Source organism: Gadus chalcogrammus, chromosome 16 (genome assembly GCF_026213295.1).
Source record: "Gadus chalcogrammus isolate NIFS_2021 chromosome 16, NIFS_Gcha_1.0, whole genome shotgun sequence".
In the NCBI taxonomy this organism is placed as follows: Eukaryota; Metazoa; Chordata; class Actinopteri; order Gadiformes; family Gadidae; genus Gadus; species Gadus chalcogrammus.
Window position 1 is genome coordinate 11,967,015 of NC_079427.1, and position 20,774 is coordinate 11,987,788.

At 48.3% G+C, this 20,774-nt stretch overlaps 1 protein-coding gene across 1 annotated transcript in view; it reads right to left on the bottom strand.

The window, feature by feature from the left end:
* dph1 (diphthamide biosynthesis 1) overlaps positions 1-20,774 on the bottom strand; it is a 59,136-nt gene that overhangs the window by 20,172 nt on the left and 18,190 nt on the right. Inside the window, exons 4-6 of the mRNA XM_056611341.1 lie at positions 9,021-9,142; positions 2,698-2,852; positions 2,060-2,181 (exon numbers count right to left, since the gene is read on the bottom strand). Coding sequence (XP_056467316.1) covers positions 2,060-2,181; positions 2,698-2,852; positions 9,021-9,142 — 399 coding nt within the window. The remainder of the gene's footprint in view (positions 1-2,059; positions 2,182-2,697; positions 2,853-9,020; positions 9,143-20,774) is intronic.

Below are 20,774 nucleotides of genomic sequence, written 5' to 3' on the forward strand. Positions count from 1 at the left end.
TTTTGGAGTGCTTTAATAAGAACCGAAAGACAAGGTTTTCCAGCACAGGTAGCATATATCCTGTGAGCCGATCCATCCCACAGAGTGGAGACCGCTGACTGAATCCACCGCCTATCTATCTATCTATCTATCTATCTATCTATCTATCCATCTATCTGAGGATCCCAATGCAATGGGTGGTGGTGTTGCTGTCCCACAGCTTGTGTTACAACCTTTGTGAAGGCCATGTATATTCATGCATCGCAGTCAAACAGAGACATTGTTTTCCCCTCAGGAAGATATAGCAAAGTAATGTTTTAATATTTTTCCTTGGATGGCGGCGGAGATGACTACCACTTTGTTTTGCCAGCGTTTTGGTATTGATATTATCTAATAAAAACCAACAAAACCACTTTATAGACACAAATAAAGTGCAGCGGAAGGGGAATGTAACAAGAGACAAAGAGAAAAAAAAGTCAAGAAAAAGTGAGACCAATTTTACGGCAAAGTAATTCCCAAGGCCTCCGTGCCGTCACACCTTGAACCAAACCAACTCAAACATCAAAGACAATCCATGCGTTCTAATGGGTAAAACAGACCTCGAACCTGTAAGTTTCCTTCAACACACACACACACACACACACACACACACACACACACACACACACACACACACACACACACACACACACACACACACACACACACACACACACACACACACACACACACACACACACACACACACATTCTCCATCACACATTTTTTAACCTCGGGGTATGGCTGATGCAGTCTCCCCCGCTTGTCCTTGCATGGCCTTCCTCCCGCTCACTCGTATGGTAATGCATCGTTACACAATGTAACGCATCGTAACACAAAGTAACAGAATGGTAACACATGGTAACGCATGGTACAACACGGTAACGCAGGGTAATGCACGGTTACACATGGTGACAAAGGGTAACACACGGAAACGCACAGTAACGCAGGGTAGCGTTTGAGTTTCGATACATTGGGGGTGAAGTGTATGTTTGTGTGTGCGTTTGTCTGCATAAACAAATGTGTTCCACGTGACCAACACCAAACCCCAGCCCTGTTGATGTGACTGATGTAACGTTGACCTGCTTTTCCTACCGTTCTGCAAAAAGCCTTCCGCTAGCTTCCACCTCTTTTCATTTCGGGCTGAAAAGCGGAATTTAAAACATGACACAGCCTCATGAAAGGCGTCCCCCACAGCTGGGGTGGGTATCAAAACAACCCCCCGGGGAGCCAAGGCGGCCAGTCACAACACGGGGACATCGGCGGCCCTGGGATTGCAAATTGGGAACATCGCTTCGGCCGGCAGCGCCTGGCTTCTCCTCAATGGTTCACACACCGTGACTCCAGAGCATGGACTCCATGTATCGTCCGGATACAATTGCAGGCGGAGGTCGGGGAGCTGTGTGAGACAGCTGGCTGTGCCTGACATGACATCTTAAGCCCCCTAATTACATATTGTTCATGTGGCGGTGGCAAGCACCAAGAGTAATTACGGAACCTATCTGGGCCAAGTGATACGATGACTCAACAGAGAGAGGAGCGGGTCGCTCCTTGAACCTCGCTGTGGGTCTGGTTGAGTCTTACTAACAGCATACCGGCCTTCGCCTTAACTTGCACCAGTGTCTATGATGAGATGGTGGGCTTGTGTGTGTGTGTGTGCGTGTGTGTGTGTGTGTGTGTGTGGACTAACATAGACGTAGACTAGACTAGGCTATTGATTACCTGGATTATGTAATCCAAACAGCATGATTTAAAGAAAATCAACACTTCCAAGGCCCATACTTTCTGGAACAAGTTCAACATGGTTTCTCTAATGCACAATAAAATAAGGGGAAGAGGAGGAAGATGAAGAGGGAAAGATAAGGTGGTGGAGGAGGAGGAGAAGGGGGAGGAAGTGGACTGGGGAAGATGAGGATGATGAGGATGAGGGGGAGAAAGAGGCAAGAGAGGAGTAGAAGGAAGAGAAGAAAGAGGAGGAGGAGAAAGAGGAGGAGGAGGAGGAGGAGGAGGAGGAGGAGGAGGAGGAGGAAAGGTCCTTACATTATAGCGTTGACGTTGCGGTCCAGGCGGGGAGAGGTGCAGCCCAGGATCTCTCCCGGGGACAACGGCCGACACTGTGGAACCAGCACTTCATACTCTGGCCTCAGGGCTGCACTCACAGCCTGCAGCAAAGGAGAAACACATCAGCAGGGGGGAGAGGGAGGAAGGGAGAGAGAGAGGCAAAGAGAGAGAGAGAGGGCGCATTCAGGAGCATCGTACCAGCGTGAATGTTGAGTAGCTGCTGCGTCTAATAACCTCCTGCTACTACTAATGTTGAGAGCCTGCAAGATAAGCAGGGCGTGAAATAAGAGCTCCCTTGAGTTCAGTCCCATCTCTCTTTACCACGTCTGAAATAGCTCAAGCTGTGTTTTAAGGAAGCCCACACCTGGGCCTGACTTTAAAACCTGTGAAGTGCCTGATGGTAGCTGCATGACTTAAACAAGAAAGGTTGTTTTATCAGGGAACCACAAGCAAACATGAAGGGGGAGGAAGAGGGAGGGAGGGAGAGAGGGAGTGTTAGCATCTGTGTGAAACACGCAGCAACACAAACACCTCTCGCTGTATCTCTCTCACACACATTGTTCTCTATCACACACATTACTCTCTCTCAAACACACGCACAGCGCCCCACTCCTCACCTGGAGCGCAGCCACAAACTGGATGGTGCTGACCAGCGCCAGGTAGTGTCCGGCGGGGAAGTTGAACTTGACCGTGTCCAGGAAGTGGGCATTGTCCATCTGGATGTCCACGAACACGTACAGCATCTTAATGCCTGCGGTGGAATCTATGGGGACTGCAGGGAGGGAAGAGAGAGAGAGGGAGAAAGATAAAGAGAGAATTAATTATTTACTCTGTTATGTCAGGTGAGCCAGCAGTGCAGTGCACGTACATGCACTATTCATGGCGCTGACAGCCAAAGCCGCATTCGCGCTGCTGCGTGGTCCCGACACACGGCCTGCGTGTGAACATCCACATGTGCACGGCAGCGGCACAAACCTGCGACGTGGTGATACCATCCTAGGCGGGGACGATGCCAGCCCCTGATCACACCGAGGTGTGGTGTGTGGGGGGGGGAGGAGTGATGAAGGGTGCTCAGTTATTTTTTACGGCAAGGAGAGGGACACGTGTGATTACTATGAATGCCATTAATTTCACAGGCCATTTGGTCCGCGGTGGGGCCCAGAGAGCCTTGGCTGGGAGAGCCGGGGTAGGGAGAGGAAGAGGAGAGGGGAGGAGCAGGATGGGCCGGGGTCCAGGAGGACACAGAAACAGCGCCCGGGGAGGGGGTGATGGGGACGCATTATCTTTGGCATTGACCCTCAGAATTATGAGCACCCACACACACACACACGCACGCACGCACACTAACACGTATTAAATTCCCCGACCACGAGGAAAGGAACTGGGTTGGGTTGGGTTGTAGTTTTAATTAAGAAACCGGTGCCCCCCTTATGATGTCAACGCTGTTCAGTGAACAAAGCTGAACTGATTGCCCAGATAAGTGTGAAAAAGATGGAAGCGATAGATGAAAAGGAGAGTAATGTCACCCAGGGGTTGGCGATACGGGTGGAGGAAGGGGTGGAGGTATCAGGGAGGTTCTGGCGAGGGGTGTAGATGTAATAGGATAGATAGAAGCATGGGATGATATCCATATCAACAGACAGACGGAGAGGAAGAGGAAACGGAAACGGGTGGGGGCGCACAGCGAGGAAAGCCAAAGAAAGCGGGCCAGGGCGAACGCTGGGTTTGATTCGGGGGATCTGAATAAATTCAAAGAGACGGGGGGGGGGGGGGGGTCAGGATGTGGGATGCGTCGGTGGTCCACCAATTAACAGAGCGAGTCAAGGGGGGGGGTCGGAGTGGGGCGCAGGGTTCGGGTGGGGGGGTCTGCGACCGCGCGGGACAACGGGGACCAAAGCTTGGGCACGCCGCGGTTCGATAGGACTTGAAAGGCAGGCAAAGCGGGGGCCGCGCCGGGCCTAAAAGTCCCGGCGGAGAGGAGCTGCCGACGAAGGGCTGTTTACCGTCCGCGGTGGCGTAAAGGGCAGAGCAAAGTGGCATCGATCGGCCCTGTGATCACATTAACCAGGCGGCCCCGCCAGCACTTAGTCAATGCAATTAGGGCGCCGGTCAATGAGGCGGACGGGCTGCCGCCGCCCGCTACGGAGAATGAGCTCTTATTTACGCATTTCCTTCACGCCAGTTGACTCGGCGCGCTTGCCGCTCGCCGCCGACACGGACACAGATGGACGACCGTGACTGAAGGAGGAAAATCTGCACTCTTTCGCACCAACTTTGTTTTTCGTCATTCATAAAGGTGTAGCATCCCCTTGCGTTGCATGCATTCGATCGACGGCATCGAAATTAAATGATGGGACTCCTTAACAGAGTTTCAAACGATTGGCCAGGCCCTGAGAACTTAGAGGCTGTCCTCCTTAATGTCTGGTGGGCTGTGCTCGGCTATCAAGGGGCTTTAAAAGGAGGCCTTGAGAGAGGGTGACATCTATTGTAAACCAGAAATTTAGCATCGGGACAAGGTTCAAAATAGAAGCACGGAGAGGAATTCTTTTATTAGGCCTAAAATCCTACCTAAGATATGTAGCCGGAACCCAGCTTTCAGAAACTAATCAAACTTTCAGTTGGTGCAATTTTTCACCGTGCACGTGAAACAAGCGTGCATCAATCCAACCCCCACCCCCCCCCCACAGCTGTAATCAACAGCGTTCGTGGATCTCCGTGATTCGGTCTTGTGCGACATCCCGGGTAGCTTCCCCGAGTGCTGATCAGTCTCTTCAAGCTCAGCCCCTCACGCTGGGCATCCATCATCGGGCGCCCTCATGGCCCAGCGAGGCCCCAGTCATCTGTATTCCGGAGTTAAGATGTCCGCCGCTGTCGGTGTTGACGAGCTGTGACTGATGGCTCTGGGGCGTGGTGATGTCGTTACTTCCTGAAGGACAGTGAAGGCCCGGGATCGGGGAACTACGGATCAGGGCCGCAATCAAGACGGCTTTTGATCGGCGGCAAACAAAATGGTTGTCCTTTAGTTTGTTTGTGTTGTGGTGTTGTGGTGGTGTTCACAGAGTGTTTGCGGATTCCGATTGTTATGTGGGGTTGATTGATTATTAGTCTGAAATTTTTTCCGCAATAGCTAAGCCCCAGACTGGTCGAATGTTTTATGGATTCCTGGTGAGAAGGTCTCCAAAAAGTTAGGGATCAGTTCGCACACAGGGTGCAAAGTAGGATACTTTGGGGTCAAAGACATACCTCCAACTCTGCCTCAATGATGGCATATGGGCAGATTTCACATGCTGGAAATGTTTTCGGCTTTGAGACATGACTCGTGACTCAGGAAACAACTTTATGTACATGGAAATCATCAGAAAATACCTCAGAATAAGCAATGCTCCAAATGACACCATGTTTGGTCCACAAACAAGCAAAACAACTTATTTCAGAGGACATGCATTGTTGCCCAAAGGCTAACATAGGAGCCCCTTTGCAGATTAGGGTTGCGGCATTCTCAAGAAAGGATGTCTCTGTTTGTTAGACCCAATCGCAAAATAGAGTCCAAGTTGAAAAGCTGTGCAATGCTTTGTGTTGATAGCTTAGTAAACGACATCAGTGTCAATAAGTGCTAAGCTGCGCGCTGGGCCCCATCTTCGCCTACAGGGGCTGCTACACAACACATAAACAACATGTACTCTCCAACATGACTCGGGCTCACTCCAAACCCCTTGGGAAGACTTACTGCCCCCAAGAGACACGCCTCTGTGAATGGCTCCGGGAGAGGGCGGTCTGTGGTGTGTGTGCGCTGCAAATACTTTGTGAGATGCTTGCAGTTTTAAAATATGTTCTTGCTTTGGCTTTTTAACCTTTTTTTACAATTTCCTGAATAACAGTTTCAACCTCGGCTGGGCTGTGTGCAATGAGGCAAGATACCCTTAAAATAACAACACAGCTGACTTGAAGAACTCGGGGATATCACAACAAAATACTGCTCCAGTAAACGGTTGTCTACTAAGCCGAATTCTCGTTTTTGGAATTAGCATGCGTGTTAACATAGTTTATTCCATATACACACGGTATGGAAATAGCTCAATGTTTGCATTATCTGGAAGGGGTTTGAAATAGAAGGCTAACCGGTACCAGGTACGTACAGGAGAACCCTGAAACCATCACTAATTCAACAGGGTAGGACCACAAAAGTCGCAAAATCCCAAATCTTGACCTAACCCTTTGAGCAATACATCATGTTGGATAACGGTGCATTGTGTAAATGTCATTTGATGATTTGATTGATTGATGACTGATGATTGCTGATACTCAAGAATTCACTTGATTAACCTTGATTAAGTCGACTATAAATATGTTGAAAATTGGGCATCTATAGAGAGAATGGAACATTGCACTATTGTTCCTAAAAAATGTATCTCTCATAAGCTTAAGGCAAGTCTGCGCAGCACAAACTGTACTCCTCAAGGATCTTGAGGTTCAGAGGGCCCAACACGTTTATTCCCAATTAGCTGAAAGTGCTGACGGACAGGGTAAAACTCCTCTTGTCCGGGAAAGAAACCAAAACACCATGGCATCGCTTGTTAATGTTTACGTCCCACTGTTTCACAGACGGACCGGAGACACATAAAACTCACAGCGCATCCAAACTGCAGTGTTGACGAGAGCTGATAAATCATTCATATCACGTAGGCTTGTTCGATAGATAGACAGACAAAGGAAGTAAACAAAACCCTGTGCGGGAAGCAGCCCGCCTCGCACCTAAATGTGCTTTGCTATCCCTTAATACAGATAAAGGGGACAGGGGACACTAGTCCTGCAGCAAATATGCCAGAGGAACAGACCATCATAACTTATCTGGGTTGGCCGTGGTTCACACAGCCCTCAGTTTTCATTGTACACACGTCTGTCCCCAAGTCGGCCGGCCCTGAACCTAGTAGAACGGATGATGGAAGTAGTTTCCACTCCGCACACATACACACACGAACCCAAACACACAAACACACTTTTCCTTTCTGTGTGTAGGAATCCCTGAAGGAGTAACCATGAGACCAGAGTGGTAAACAACGAAGTGAGATGGACCAACACTCCCTCTTCACAATAGTGGCGCTAAAGCACCAGCCCCCACAAAAACAAGAAATGTAAGGTCCACATTGTATTTGAAGGGACTGAGAGAGCGAGGAGAGAGAGAGGAGAGAGAAATTGTTAGCTCAACATCGTCAACATACCACCTTTAATTCAGACAGAATAATGTGTTTGACATTATGGGATGAAATGTCAAAACGGAGGCAGTAGGTCAGCAGGTACAGCGAGGTTGATCCCGATCTCCAACTAACCAGTGTCGAGGTGACCCTGAGCAAGGCATCTCACCCTAACCACTCCCGTTGTCGCCTTGCATGGTTGAATCCGCCTCTGTGTGTGAATGTGTGTGTGAGTGTTTGTAAAAGGCTTTAGACAAAAGCGTCTACTAAATATAAATATGAAATATGAATAAAATGTCACTGAGAGAAACGCACGGCGACGGTGAAGACAAAGGCCCTTAAATATCCTGTTTGAGTCGTCCTAGTTCTCCTGTGTGCCAGATGAAAAACACGACACCAACTCACCCACAGAACAAACAAACAAACAAACATTCGCCCACTGCAGCTTGTCTATCCCCACACAATACACGCACACGCACACACACACACAATACAACACGGAGAAGGAGATAGAGAGCAGTCGAACAGGATTAATATTCTGTTGGTCATTTCTGGTATTTGGGCGGTTTGGAGTTGTTTTTGTGGAGATATATCAGAACTATTGATTTAGCATTTTCCTCCAGTGCTGAGCGGGCGCTAGGGGTGGGGGTGGGGGGGGGGCAAAGGTGAACTGTCCTTAAGACCGGCTCATGGGTTTTCAAAGGACAGCGCTAATGCATGTTCCACATTGATCGTCTGCTGCCGAGTGTGTTGCCCCGGCTCCAAAGGTCTGAGAGGCCCTTCATAGGAGAGAGATAGAGGGAGAGAGAGTGGGGGAGAGATTGAGAGGGTCAGAGACAGAGAGACACACACACAGAGAGAGAGAGAGAGAGAGAGAGAGAGAGAGAGAGAGAGAGAGAGAGAGAGAGAGAGAGAGAGAGAGAGAGAGAGAGAGAGAGAGAGAGAGAGAGAGAGAGAGAGAGAGAGAGAGAGAGAGAGAGAGAGAGAGAGAGAGAGAGAGAGAGAGAGAGAGAGAGAGAAAAAGAGCGAGACATCGAGAGAGAGGCACTCACTAGTTGCCCCGCTGCAGCCCATCGGTACCACCTGTCGGTTTGTCTTACCCTCCGCAAAGCAGCGGCGCTCTCAGCGGGACGGAGGCCGTGGGCTCCGGCCGTCCAACGTTTACTCAGTGAGAGACAGTTGCTACCCAGGTGTACGCAATTCAACTGTGTGTGTGTGTGTGTGTGTGTGTGTGTGTGTGTGTGTGTGTGTGTGTGTGTGTGTGTGTGTGTGTGTGTGTGTGTGTGTGTGTGTGTGTGTGTGTGTGTGTGTGTGTGTGTGTGTGTGTGTGTGTGTGCAAAAACAAAACAAAAAAACTAAGCTCTGGGAAAGAAAGAAAAAAGCTGGGCAAAAACAGTGAACTCTACAGACAATAGTTGCGAGAGATGGAGCGAGAGAAAGAGCGAGAGACGGAGAACGAACAGGAGAGACGCACAAACAGAGATAGAGGGAGAGAGGGAGAGCAAGAGAGCGAGCGAGAGAGAGAGACGCACAAACACAGAGAGAGGGAGCGAGAGCCGAGAGCAAGAGACACAGACGGAGAGAAAGTGGGCGAGAAACAGAGACAGCTCCGGAAGAAAAATATATGAAACACGGCAAAAAAATAAATAAATAAAAGAGCAGAGAGTGGAAAGAATGAAATGTACAGCTTGGATGAATCAAGGGTGTCCGACGGTGGCGGCGATGGGGGGAGTGGGGGACCCACTTACTGAGACAGCTGTGGCCGTAGTGCACCATGAAGTCGGCCCCCAGGGCCCGGGCGGTGAAGTCGTCCACGCAGCAGGCGCCGTACGTCACGTCGCCCATCACGATGGTGTCCGCCTCCGTGAACCTGGGTGGCAGACAGATACACACACAGGGTCAAGGATAAGTCCGGTCGCATCGTTCACACACACACACACACAGGGTTTTAAATAAGCCAAGTCGCATTTCCCGAACACACACATAGAAGTCAGGTCCCATCGTACACACAAGCAGGGCTACGAATAAGGCAGGTAGCATCGTTCACACACACACACACACACACAAAGGGTCAAGAATAAGGGTGGTCTCATCGTTCACACACAAACACGAATAGGTTTGGAGACGTAACGTTCACACACACAGGGTCAAGAATAAGGCCGGTTGCATCGTTGCATGTTTGTGGTTACTGTGTTTGTAAACACACACACACACACACACACACACACACACACACACACACACACACACACACACACACACACACACACACACACACACACACACACACACACACACACACACACACAAGCCAGGTCCCATCGTTCTCTCTCACAAACGCACACCTTTGACTTTTTTAGTTTCCATTGACATAATCAATACCTAGAGCAAGTGTTGGGAGGGGGGTGGGGAGCTATTATGATTGAGTTGCCTGCGATCAATCGTATTGTCAATCGATAGGCACGCACCCCGCTTTGAGTTCAGAGCACACTAGTACATCATCCGGCAGGACCTCTGTCACGACGGTGACACAGACTATAGCCTCCCCATCACTCTCCGTGAACGACGCCCCGCGGCCCCCAGTAAAACCCATCCATCGCGCATTCCCAGTCCGTCCCTCCCAGAACAGGGCGAGGGCTACATTCAATCCCGGGCCGGGAGAGGGGAGACAGACGCAGGCCTGCAGGTGGTGGAGGAGGAGGAGGAGGAGAGCTTCAGCAGGGAAGCAGAAGCAGATTAGTAAGTAGGTGTCCTGGAGAGCCCTGCAAGGGATTAGAAAAACAAACAACACCAAAACATCTGGAGTGGCGGCAGAGGCTGTGCTGGTGAACGATGAGCAGACTCCTTCGCATTGCATTCTAATGAACGCTGCAGACCAGGGCCTGATGCTCGATAGGCGATAAGTATGTATTATATGAGCGAGAGAGAGGGCGAGAGAGAGAGAGGGCGAGAGAGAGGGTAAGAGAGAAAGAGGGAGAAATAAAGAGAACGAATCTTGAAAGAAAAATACTCTTGAGACAGAGATAATGAAGGACAGAGTGATATAGAGATGGAGGGGGTCTATAGGTATTGATGCATTGGACATATGTTTGACAGATGGGTGGATGGATGGAGGGAGAGAGATGTAGGTTTCACAACAGGGCTGCTTTAAGGAGCATCACTAGGGCTGCAAAGGGGAAAGCTGGGAGCCAATACCTGTCAGACGAATTGACCATCTCTCTCTGCTCATCACAAGAGCACTCACTCAATAACTCCATAATAAAAAACAGAATAAACCCATAGAGGTGTAAAGAGGATGAACGAATGATGGCTGAGAGGATAATAGCGAGCGGCCGCAAATTAATACAGGCCTGACACACGGTGTTGAGGCAGAGAGAGAGAGGGTGGGAGGGACGGGCAGGCCGGATAAAAGTGATGCCTGTTTCTGGGTAGCAGTGGCAGCATTCTGGCAAAGAGCGAGAGAGTGAGCGAGAGCGATGGGAGGGTGTCTGAAGGACAAGAGAAAATAGGCGAACGGAGAAGGCATCCCGGAGAGGCGCACATCTGCATCACAAAAGAGACCGTCACACAACCCGTCTCCTGCCGTTAGAACCCACCGAGCCCGTGCATTCATCGCTTGTCTATTAGCGCCACTGCCTGCATGCTACACCTAAAGTGTGTCCACCCTGGACAAACACGCTGGGACGCGGCGGGTGCTGTCTAATCTCTGCTTCGTTTGCCCACTTTCCAATCAACCCCTCCCACTTACCTCTCTCTCCCTCGCACTCCCCTTTCTCTCCCTATCGCTCTCTTTTCCTCCCTTTGCCTCAACCGTCGACCTCTATTCCTCCCTTTTCCCTCTCCCTTCTCATTTCTCTACCTTCTCTGTCACCCCTCTCTCTCTCTCCCTTTTTCTCCCCCTTCTCTCTCTCTCCCTCTCCCTCTCTCTCTCTCTCATTGCAGCAATACTTTCCTGTCTTCCTTCCTCTCTCCTCCCTCTCTCCATCACTATACTTTCCTCTCCTCCCTCTCTCCCTCCCTCTTCCTCCTCCTCCCTCTCTCTTATGGCAGCACTACCTTCTTGTAATCCTGACCTCTCTCCCTTTCTCTCCCCTCCCTCCCCCCCCCTTCTCTCTTTCCATCACTATATCATCATCTCCACTTCTTCCTCTCTCCTCTCTCCACCCCCCCCCCTCCCCCCTCCCCTCATGGCAGCCCTCTTATGAAGGGCAACACGAGGCCACCTGAGCCTGGCTACCCTGAAGACCGCGAGAGCAAATCATCTGCTGGGTAAATATTTGCAAGAGGAGATTTAATTTGGTTATCCTGTATCAAGGTCGAGCGTGCACGTGTCCACACGTGCTTGTCATTGCTCCCGCCCATATGTGTGTGTGTGTGTGTGTATGTGTTGTGCGCATGACAACCCCACAATGCACATAATGGGTGGTTGCTTCAACATGTTATCGCCGCTGTGAACTCAGACACAGCTCGTCCACAGTGGTTGGTCTCAATGTTGGAGGAGGAGGAGGAGGAGGAGGAGCAGGAGGCACAGCGAACGCACCAGCACCTCACAGCAGGACCCTTAAATCTTCCACGGATCACGGAGCGCAATCTAACACACACACACGCAGGCAGAATATTTATTGTACCTAATCAGGAGTAATTTGCCAGGAAGGGCATTATCACACACATATCATCTCCTAATGGCACATGGCTCATTCTCCAGCGAGGAGCAGCAGCGTGTGAGAGTGTGCTGATAATAAACGCTGGGAGAGATCAGATTAGGAAGATGACTGGGAAAGGGAAGACGAGGCTGCTGCTGCTGCTGCTTGGGAGTGTGGAGCTGGAGTAATTACATAGAGAAGAGAAGGGATCCCATATCCCAACGGGAGGCAGAGGGGGGACGGAGGGGGAGAGGGGGGGGGAACGAGATAGAGAGAGATAAAGTGAGAGAAACAGACAGATGGAGAGACAGAGAGACAGACCGAGCGAGAGAGAGAGAGAGAGAGAGACCGAGACCGAGACCGAGAGAGAGAGAGAGAGAGAGAGAGAGCGAGCTGGGAATTTGGTTTGAAAGAGAGGGAGCATGATAAAGAGCGCAAGACAGCCAGAATGCGAGAGGGAGAGAAAGAGCTGAGATGGGAGGGAGAGAAAGGGAGAAAGCAGGAGTGAGATGGAGCATGCCACCAACAATTGGCAGAGATCAGTGAACACGGGAGCCCCTCCGCCATAAACCCATATCCATGCATGGAATACGACTCACATTCACAGGCATGCCCATGAAATTGACATGACTGACCTGCGCTTAAAAGAAACACAGTAATAGACAACCCACCGTGAAAGACAGGTGAACAACAACAACAATACGGGGGAAAAACAATAAGCGGCGTGGAGATCAGGGCGCTTAATACGATTACGACCAGACAAAGCGCGCGGGCGAGCGGGCGTGGCGGTGTTTGTGTGCTGCAGCATGTAGTCGCCGTCTCCCCGGGGGGTAGCTCGGGGACGTATGAGCCACCATGGTGCCAGAATCCATTCGTTCCTTCATTAATCCCTCTTGTTCTCCCACTGAACACCGCTTCAGGTTCCCCGCCCGCCCCCTGCTCAAGCGCTCCAACACAAACGCCATTAAGATGTAATTAAGATGTTGGGGAAGGGGTGAGAGGAAAGCTCACAAACTCAACAAACCTTGCTAATTAGCTCTTTAGCACTTAGCGCCGACTGTACGATAGCGGCGTTCACTGATTCTACTGTTTGTCATAATAACCCCCTCGCTGCTGCTGCAGAGTGTAAACACAAATCAGCCAAAAAGTTGGGAACGCAGTGCACACAACACCTCTTTGTGTTGAGGGTGCGCCGGGCTGGGTGTGTAGGCAAGGAGACATACACAACAGAAGAACGCAAATATATGCAAGCACACACTCGCGTACGGAGGCATACACACACACGCAAACACAATGAGTGCTTACATGCGGATGTGTGTTTGTGGACCCAGGTAAGAAAACAAACAGAAGTACTTAAATAAATGCAAGCGCACACACGCGTACAGACACACACATAAACACAATGATGGGTGTGGGTGGACCCAGATAAGAAAACATGCAGACATAAGATACACACATACAGATACAACAGAAGTAAGCAAATAAATGCGAGCGCACACTTGTGTATACACACACACACACACACACACACACACACACACACACACACACACACACACACACACACACACACACACACACACACACACACACACACACACACACACACACACACACACACAAATTGCTTACATGCGGATGTGTTTAGACCCAGGTAGGAAGACATAAACAGCCTACAGAAATACAGAAATAAATCGATGCCCACAAAAACACTCACACACACACACAAACAACACACAAACAATGATTGCTTACAAGAGGATTAAGAGCGAGTGATTGTATCGCTCTTTATCAGCACGCAGGTTATTGATGTCAGATGGCAGGGGCTCGGTCGCCAGCATTGTCCCCCCTGCGAGGCACGTCGAACGGAGGAAGGAAGCCCACCGTCCTGTCGTCCCCCAGAGCCTCCATCATGGTGGAACTCTGACAGGGTTCTCATCAGATACCAGCGGGGGGGAACGGGGGAGAGAGGGGACCTGTTGGCGGTGTCTCTCAGGCTAGGGATCAATGCCGCTGACACATGGGATGAGAAACTTCTCGGCTGTCTCACGTTGCACGTCCGCACGCGCACGCACACCGTATGCATGCACACGTGCACAGACAGACACTTACTCATTCACACACGCACACAGCCTCAGGCAGGCAGACACGCACACACATGCACTCATACACACACACACAGAGCCTCTTGCAGACAAACACACACACACAATTGTGCGCACACACAACCACATACAAAACACAATAAATGCACTCATACACATGCATACACACAGACCGAAAGCCTTCCTGTCACCAACTCCTCTGCATGGCTGATGGAAATTAATAGACTAAGCTTTGACTACAGAGGCGCTTTCATTTGTTCAATTAGCCAGTGACAGGCGGATTGTCCAAGCACTCACAGAAGCTCTCACCGACAACTTAGACCGCGAATCCTGTTCGGTTTCACACGCCGGCGGGCGGGCCCGATGGATTTAATGACTTAATGTGCTGAACAAAGTAATTTCACTTAGAAGTTTACCTCGCTTTTCTTTTTCCCCTCCATGCATCTCGTAATGACGTGACACTTAATCAAAGCATCCGCAGGGAAATTATCTTTGAGTGGCTCACCCAGCGGGGAGGGTCAGAGCACGTCAAACTCTGTGCATAAAGTTTATGTACAATATAAGTAATGTATAGGGTCTATAATAAATAACATTTGCATTAAACAGTTCAGCTCCGGTTGCTGGCAATACAGTACTGGGCCCGAGCCCATTGAGCCAATTTATACAACCTAATGTCATTAAAATGCTTTTATAATTCTCGGCTTCTATTCTACCGCCATAGAAACTGCCAAATACAACTTAACGGAGGGAGCACAATTTTATTTTTCCTACATATTCTTGGCCATGGATACGGGCTTGTGAAGATGGAGGTTGTTGGACTGTCAGCCAAGAAAACCCAGTTAACAAGAGTTCTTGGTGGGACTGGGAGAGTACTGGGAGGGTTCTGGGAGTACCAGTATGTGACCTTCTCTGGTGCACAGTGGGGGTGAAACAAGGAAAGCAACCGATTATGGCTCTTTTTTATGAATGACCCTTCAGCTCAACTGCTCGAGCGTTGCATTGACACATCTACCCCTTTCCCACAACACGTTTCCAGTGCTGGTTCGGAGCCAGTGCCAATCTCGAACCTGTTCTTGGCTTCTCCACATAAACAATCCTGGTTCCGGGCAAGACAAACAGGTTCCAACTCAGTACCAACTCCACGCTGGTCCAGAAACAAGAAACAGTGACGTCTGGTATTGGGTCAGCGTAATTTTAACACGTTAATTTGGGTGATAATTTTAACGTCCTGATGCGGTGCTAGGACAACAGTGTCGTATGCTGACGCATAGACGTGGCTCTACTCTAGCCTTAAAGTCTGGGAAAAACCAAGCTGGTTCTTGGGGAGGTTGGTGTGTAGAACCAACACTGAACCAGCACAAGCACCAGCCCAGCACCAGCACACCGGGTTTGCGTTGGTGGAAAACAGGAATCACAGTACTACAAGGGCTCACATTCTTAACCAAATGCCATGACATCTTTACTTGTTTCATCATCTCTGTCCTTTATAGTGTTGATATCATGTCTGGTGTAGGGCTGCTCGATTATGGGAAAAATCATTATCATGATTATTTTGGTCGATATTGAAATCACTATAATTCAAACGATTATTTTTGAGTTTGAAAATATGCTGTATTTATTCAACATGTCTCTTCGCAATTGAGAACTTTGAAATTTCGACTTAAAAATTCCACAAAATGGAATCCAAAATAATATACAGACATGTATCCAACTTTTCTGCCCTTTCTATACAAAATAAAAAAAACTTGATTATGTTAATTTTGTGATCGTTTGACGCAAAAATCGAAATCGCAAGTAGAGGTCGATTTTAAAACGGCTTGTAATGGCTGATCACACTCACACCTGGTGGCATGATATCATGACCGTGATATCACCCCTTTAAAAACTGCAGAGGTGGACAAAGAACGAAACTCACTAGCGCACGATGACCCAAACTCTTTAGAGGACAGTGGCAGCTACAAGGCAGGTCTAACTGGGCGCCCAGGAACACGGTGATAAAACGCACCACGTCAGCACCTAGCCGTGTGCTACGATTTACTGACAGCACTAAACCAAGCGGGGATTACCGGGCCCCGTTATGTGTGAGGCCACTGCAACGGTAATTACGCATGTTAATCTCTCAGCGTTGTAATTTATGTGTTCCCATTGATGTTTATGCATTGTTAAATGCTACTCTGCGTTTCGGCGGAGGCGCAGGAAGTAAGGGGAAACTAGTGAGCAGTGGCATAATGAAAATAATTGAATGACATTGAAGAGAAGAAACAGACAGCGGGTGTGTTGCTATAGAAATGTCCACGCCAAGGCATTCCTGAACCCGTGTGTTTATACGTCAGGTATTGCCATTATGGACTTACTTGTGTGTACTCCGTTGTGGGGAGTTGAACAACGCTTGCGTAAAAGTGACTCAGTCATATGTCTAAATTTTTCGATGGACATGTTTTATTTTCCCTGACATGTTGGCTGTGATTCAATCAAATTGAGGATGCATTTCTAACTGAAATGTGGCCTCTATAAAGTGATCTTGAGCGCTCTGTGTCTGATAGATTAAATAAGTAGAAACTATTATTTTTAGGGGGGGTGTATTAAGAAGGGTGGGGGGGGATCCTCTTTTGAAATTGACTAACAAGCAGCGAGGAGGCAGTGAGGGGGTTGGGGGGGGGCTATGGTTTCTCTGCCCTGCCTTGGAGCCACAGCTGTCCTTCCAATAAGGACCACTGTGAAGTGAGGTGATGGATTTCCTGGCAGTCTAACTGCATCTGGCCATATAGTGGGTTAACCATCCATACAGAGCTGCAGTCAACACCAGTGAAACTCACTCCGTCCTGGTCCTGTAATGGCTGGGACAGCAGAGAGGGTGAGAGAGAGTGAGAGAGGCACAGAGAGAGTGGGAGAGGCAGAGAGGCACAGAGAGATTGGGAGAGAGAGAGAGAGAGAAAGACAGAGAGACAGAGAGAGAGAGAGAGAGAGAGAGACTGGGCTTCCACAGAGTGGCTACTACTCGTGAAGCAGCACTGCCCTTGCGTGGGTCTCCCTGAGGACTGACACTCCACAAAACACATGTGGCAGGCGGTTTGTCTCTGCAATGATAATAGTTATATTTTAAAATGCAATCTCTCTCTCCCTATCTCACTCTCTCTTTCACACAAACAAAAACAAACACAAACATGCACACAATGCAAGGGAGAAGAGAGAAGGATTAAAATATAGAACAGAAAAGATAATTGTGGCGAAAAGGGCTTTAAATACAACACAAAAGCGCCCCTATGTGCATGTCACTGAAGTGAGACACATGCATATTTAAGTCTTCATACAGTACGCTGGGAGCAACAGACATCAGTGTCATGTTGTTTTTATGTCCGCATAAGAGGAGCCGACACTGGCATTGACGAACCACTCGAACCGCTGGGACCGATTCCCTGTAGTCTGACAGAAACACACTTTCTTTCTCTTGAAAGAGGAATCTCAGAAGGTCCAAGAAGCCTGACGCTTCAAGTGTCTGAAGTGTAACAACAGAACCAAAAGAGGCTTAATGGAAACGCTGGACTCACTCAGGGAAAGGCCACTGGTTTTGAGACGATCAATCAGCCTTGTTACTAAATATATTCATCCATCACTAGTGTCACCAGGGTAGGACCTGTATAGTATCTGCATTGTGTTTGTAAGCAGCCGACAATGTAATTAAATTTACATTTAGGACTATGTAAGTACGATAACTAAATACGACATACAAGTGTGTACATTAAGTGCCAGGATGAACAGCATACAATAGGTAGGAGGTCTGGGACGGGGTGGCTATGCCGAGTGTCTAGGTGAACTCTGAACAGTTGAGTCTTGAGCCTTTTGCGGAAGCTGGTGAGCGACCCTGCGATCTTTACATCGGCCGGGAGCTCGTTCCATATATTCCATTATTTTAACAAATCACTTATAAAAAAGAATATTCTGTTAAATTCTACTAGGAGTTAAAAGGTCATGTCAGAGAGGCAGGGGGGCACAGGAAAGGTTAGATGGAGGCCGAGGACATCAGAAAGATAAGCTGCGTGAAGCTTGGTCGGTAATATTAACAAATCTGATAGCTCTAATCTGATTTAGACACGTGTCACACTGAAAATACCCCCACAAAACAGTCCGCATCCAAAGGAACTTGGCCAAAGGGCAGAAGGATTTAAATTGCGTAGTGTTTTATGTGATCTACTACCTTTTAATTCCCCCCAACTATTCCTTTGTCGATTCTCTCGCACTGAATTAACTCACTCATCTCCCTTCTTATTTAATCAATCACCATTAACTAAACGTCTGATTATTGCAGACCCTTCAATCAGAAGCGACATCAATTTCAGACTAGAACCTCACGGCTGGGAGTCCAGTCAGTATTCGTTGGGGGTTGAGGCAAGAGAAACAATAGTTTGGCCTACACATCCTGCAGGAGAACATGATATAATTGACTGAAAGACTGTACGCAATGGACACAAAACAGAGAAAAGACCAACCGACAATAGCTTTTACAGTAGGTTCAGCAACGAGCCGAGGGCAAACAGAGAAAGAGCCTGGAAACAGAGCGGGCAGGATCATCATGCATCGGACAGATGTTTTGTGTAATGCCATTAGATAATACGTTAACTCCCAGGGAGATCAAAAACAACATCTTTACTGTCAATTCGGTGGGATCTATCTCCTATGTCTGTTCTGGCACACGCCAACCGAAAAACCCTGGCCTGGCTCTCCTTAATGCAGGGATGGGAGGACTGAAATGCTCCATCGAAAAATAAATCCAGCCTCAGTCCTGAGCCGGCCACTACAACTCTCCTTAAAGATCTGGGCTCAAAATGACTAAGCAAATCAAAAACAAACAAAGATAGGCCGACAGTTATTACACACTTCTTGTGTTACATTTTTCGGGGAGAAAATGGCTTCAAGTTGGGGCTGGTGACCGGGAAGAGATCTAATTTAGGAGCCGGAATATTGCAGAGAATCTTAACTCCACTATCAAACGTGGCGGTTATCAGAGCCGGTGTAAAGAGAAGGATCAGTCTTGGGGAGAGAAAGGGACACGTAACGTTGGGTTTATTAAATGCCATTGTGGGGAAAGGGCAAGAGAGAGAAGAATATCGACAAATCCTTGCAGCAACTGGCTCCCATGGAGTATGTGGGCTGAAACCAAAATAATTTACCTCCTGAGTGCTTAGTCTTAACAGAAATACAATAAATGGGTTCAACCAATATCCATGATGAGGAAAAAATGATTTGGATTTGAATACTTACCATTGCACTCAATCAAGACCCAAAATTGTAATGGAGGCAGAACAATTTGCTAATTGGGTCATGGCTATTTGGACCCAATCAGACGATACATACGTGGCTATAGGACAGCAAGCGAAAAGCTTGCTTATTTCCCACGTGTCCCAAGATAATTAAGAGACAACTCTGAGACGTTATGATTGCAAAGGGCTTCTGTTGAGGAGACGGAGGAGGTCAGCCTCCATTACTTACGTCATTCACCCCCTCTCTGTATATCACTCCTCTTCTTAAACATTTCATCAAATTAAACTCACATTTCAGACCCGGGAGCTCAGAAGTTCTTTGAAGAGAACAAAACCCGCCCCGATTGGAGCCCAGGTTTCTGGGTGCCCTCGACTCTAAGAAGGTCACGCTAAAACGGCAGCTCTTTTCTCTGCCTCTCTCCCCGTGGGCCTGTGAGAGATAAGTCTATCTCTAGGTACAAATATGACTTTGTAATGAAGGGTTTCGCCGAGGGATTATCTATCTGTGGGCACCGTGTGGGTTTTTTAAAGCCTCCGAGGGGAGAAAGGAACCGCAGTCACCCATGTTGCTGCAGAACGGTAGGAGAAAAGGAACCGTAATGAGAAATTTCACCCAACACCTTCGACGGTATTCAGAAATTGCTTTTGCTTAGTTCTAGCTTGTGTACGTTCAGGACCATATCAATGTCAGCACAATTACTGTGAAAGGATGTTTTAAAAGCTCTGTGCTCATCTCCATGTACACGGGCACATGTTCCTATTCCCTTCCCTCCCTGACATTTGTTCCAGGCTGTGCATAATATTATATGTTTCTCTGTGAGAGCAATTATGTGGGTATGAGGCTGAGAATGTGGGCTCCAAAATGAGAGTGATTATGCTCGTTGGGAATCGTGGAGAGAAGAGAGGGAAAGGGAGAAGGGGAGTGGGGTTTTTAACCTTGAGCGCTGAATATATCTGGCACCCACCCACTAAGACGAAAGAAACTGGGTGAATGTCATTAACTCGAGAAAATTCACCGGATTCATTACCAAAAAATATTTGACCTAAATTGGCAAAAGGAGTAAAAAATACATTTTTGCATGTTTGGTATTCAGTTGGACGAGTTAAAAAGCAGAATATTTTCAGCAAATATGTCATGCTGGTAGCAATGCTGTCCTGCACTGGTTATCAATTATGTGTTTCAAAAACAACACTAGCCACCAAAGCTGCTTTTCAGCCCCTTGTCGTTTTCTAACTGGGTTTAATTAAAAAGCATGATTCAAAAAGGCAAATTGATTAAAAAATGTTGTAATGTTACAAAAACGAGCTTGCTAATTAGCGAGAAGCTATCAATATTGTGCTTTTGGTTGTGATTTCCATGCTGAAAAGGCATTATCTTTAATTATAATGTCCTGCCATTAACTAAATCAAGGTTTCACACCAGGCAGCAAACAAATGCGGTAGATAAGAGGCCTAGGCATACAGGCTTACACACTGTAGCACAGGCAGTAAGTAAC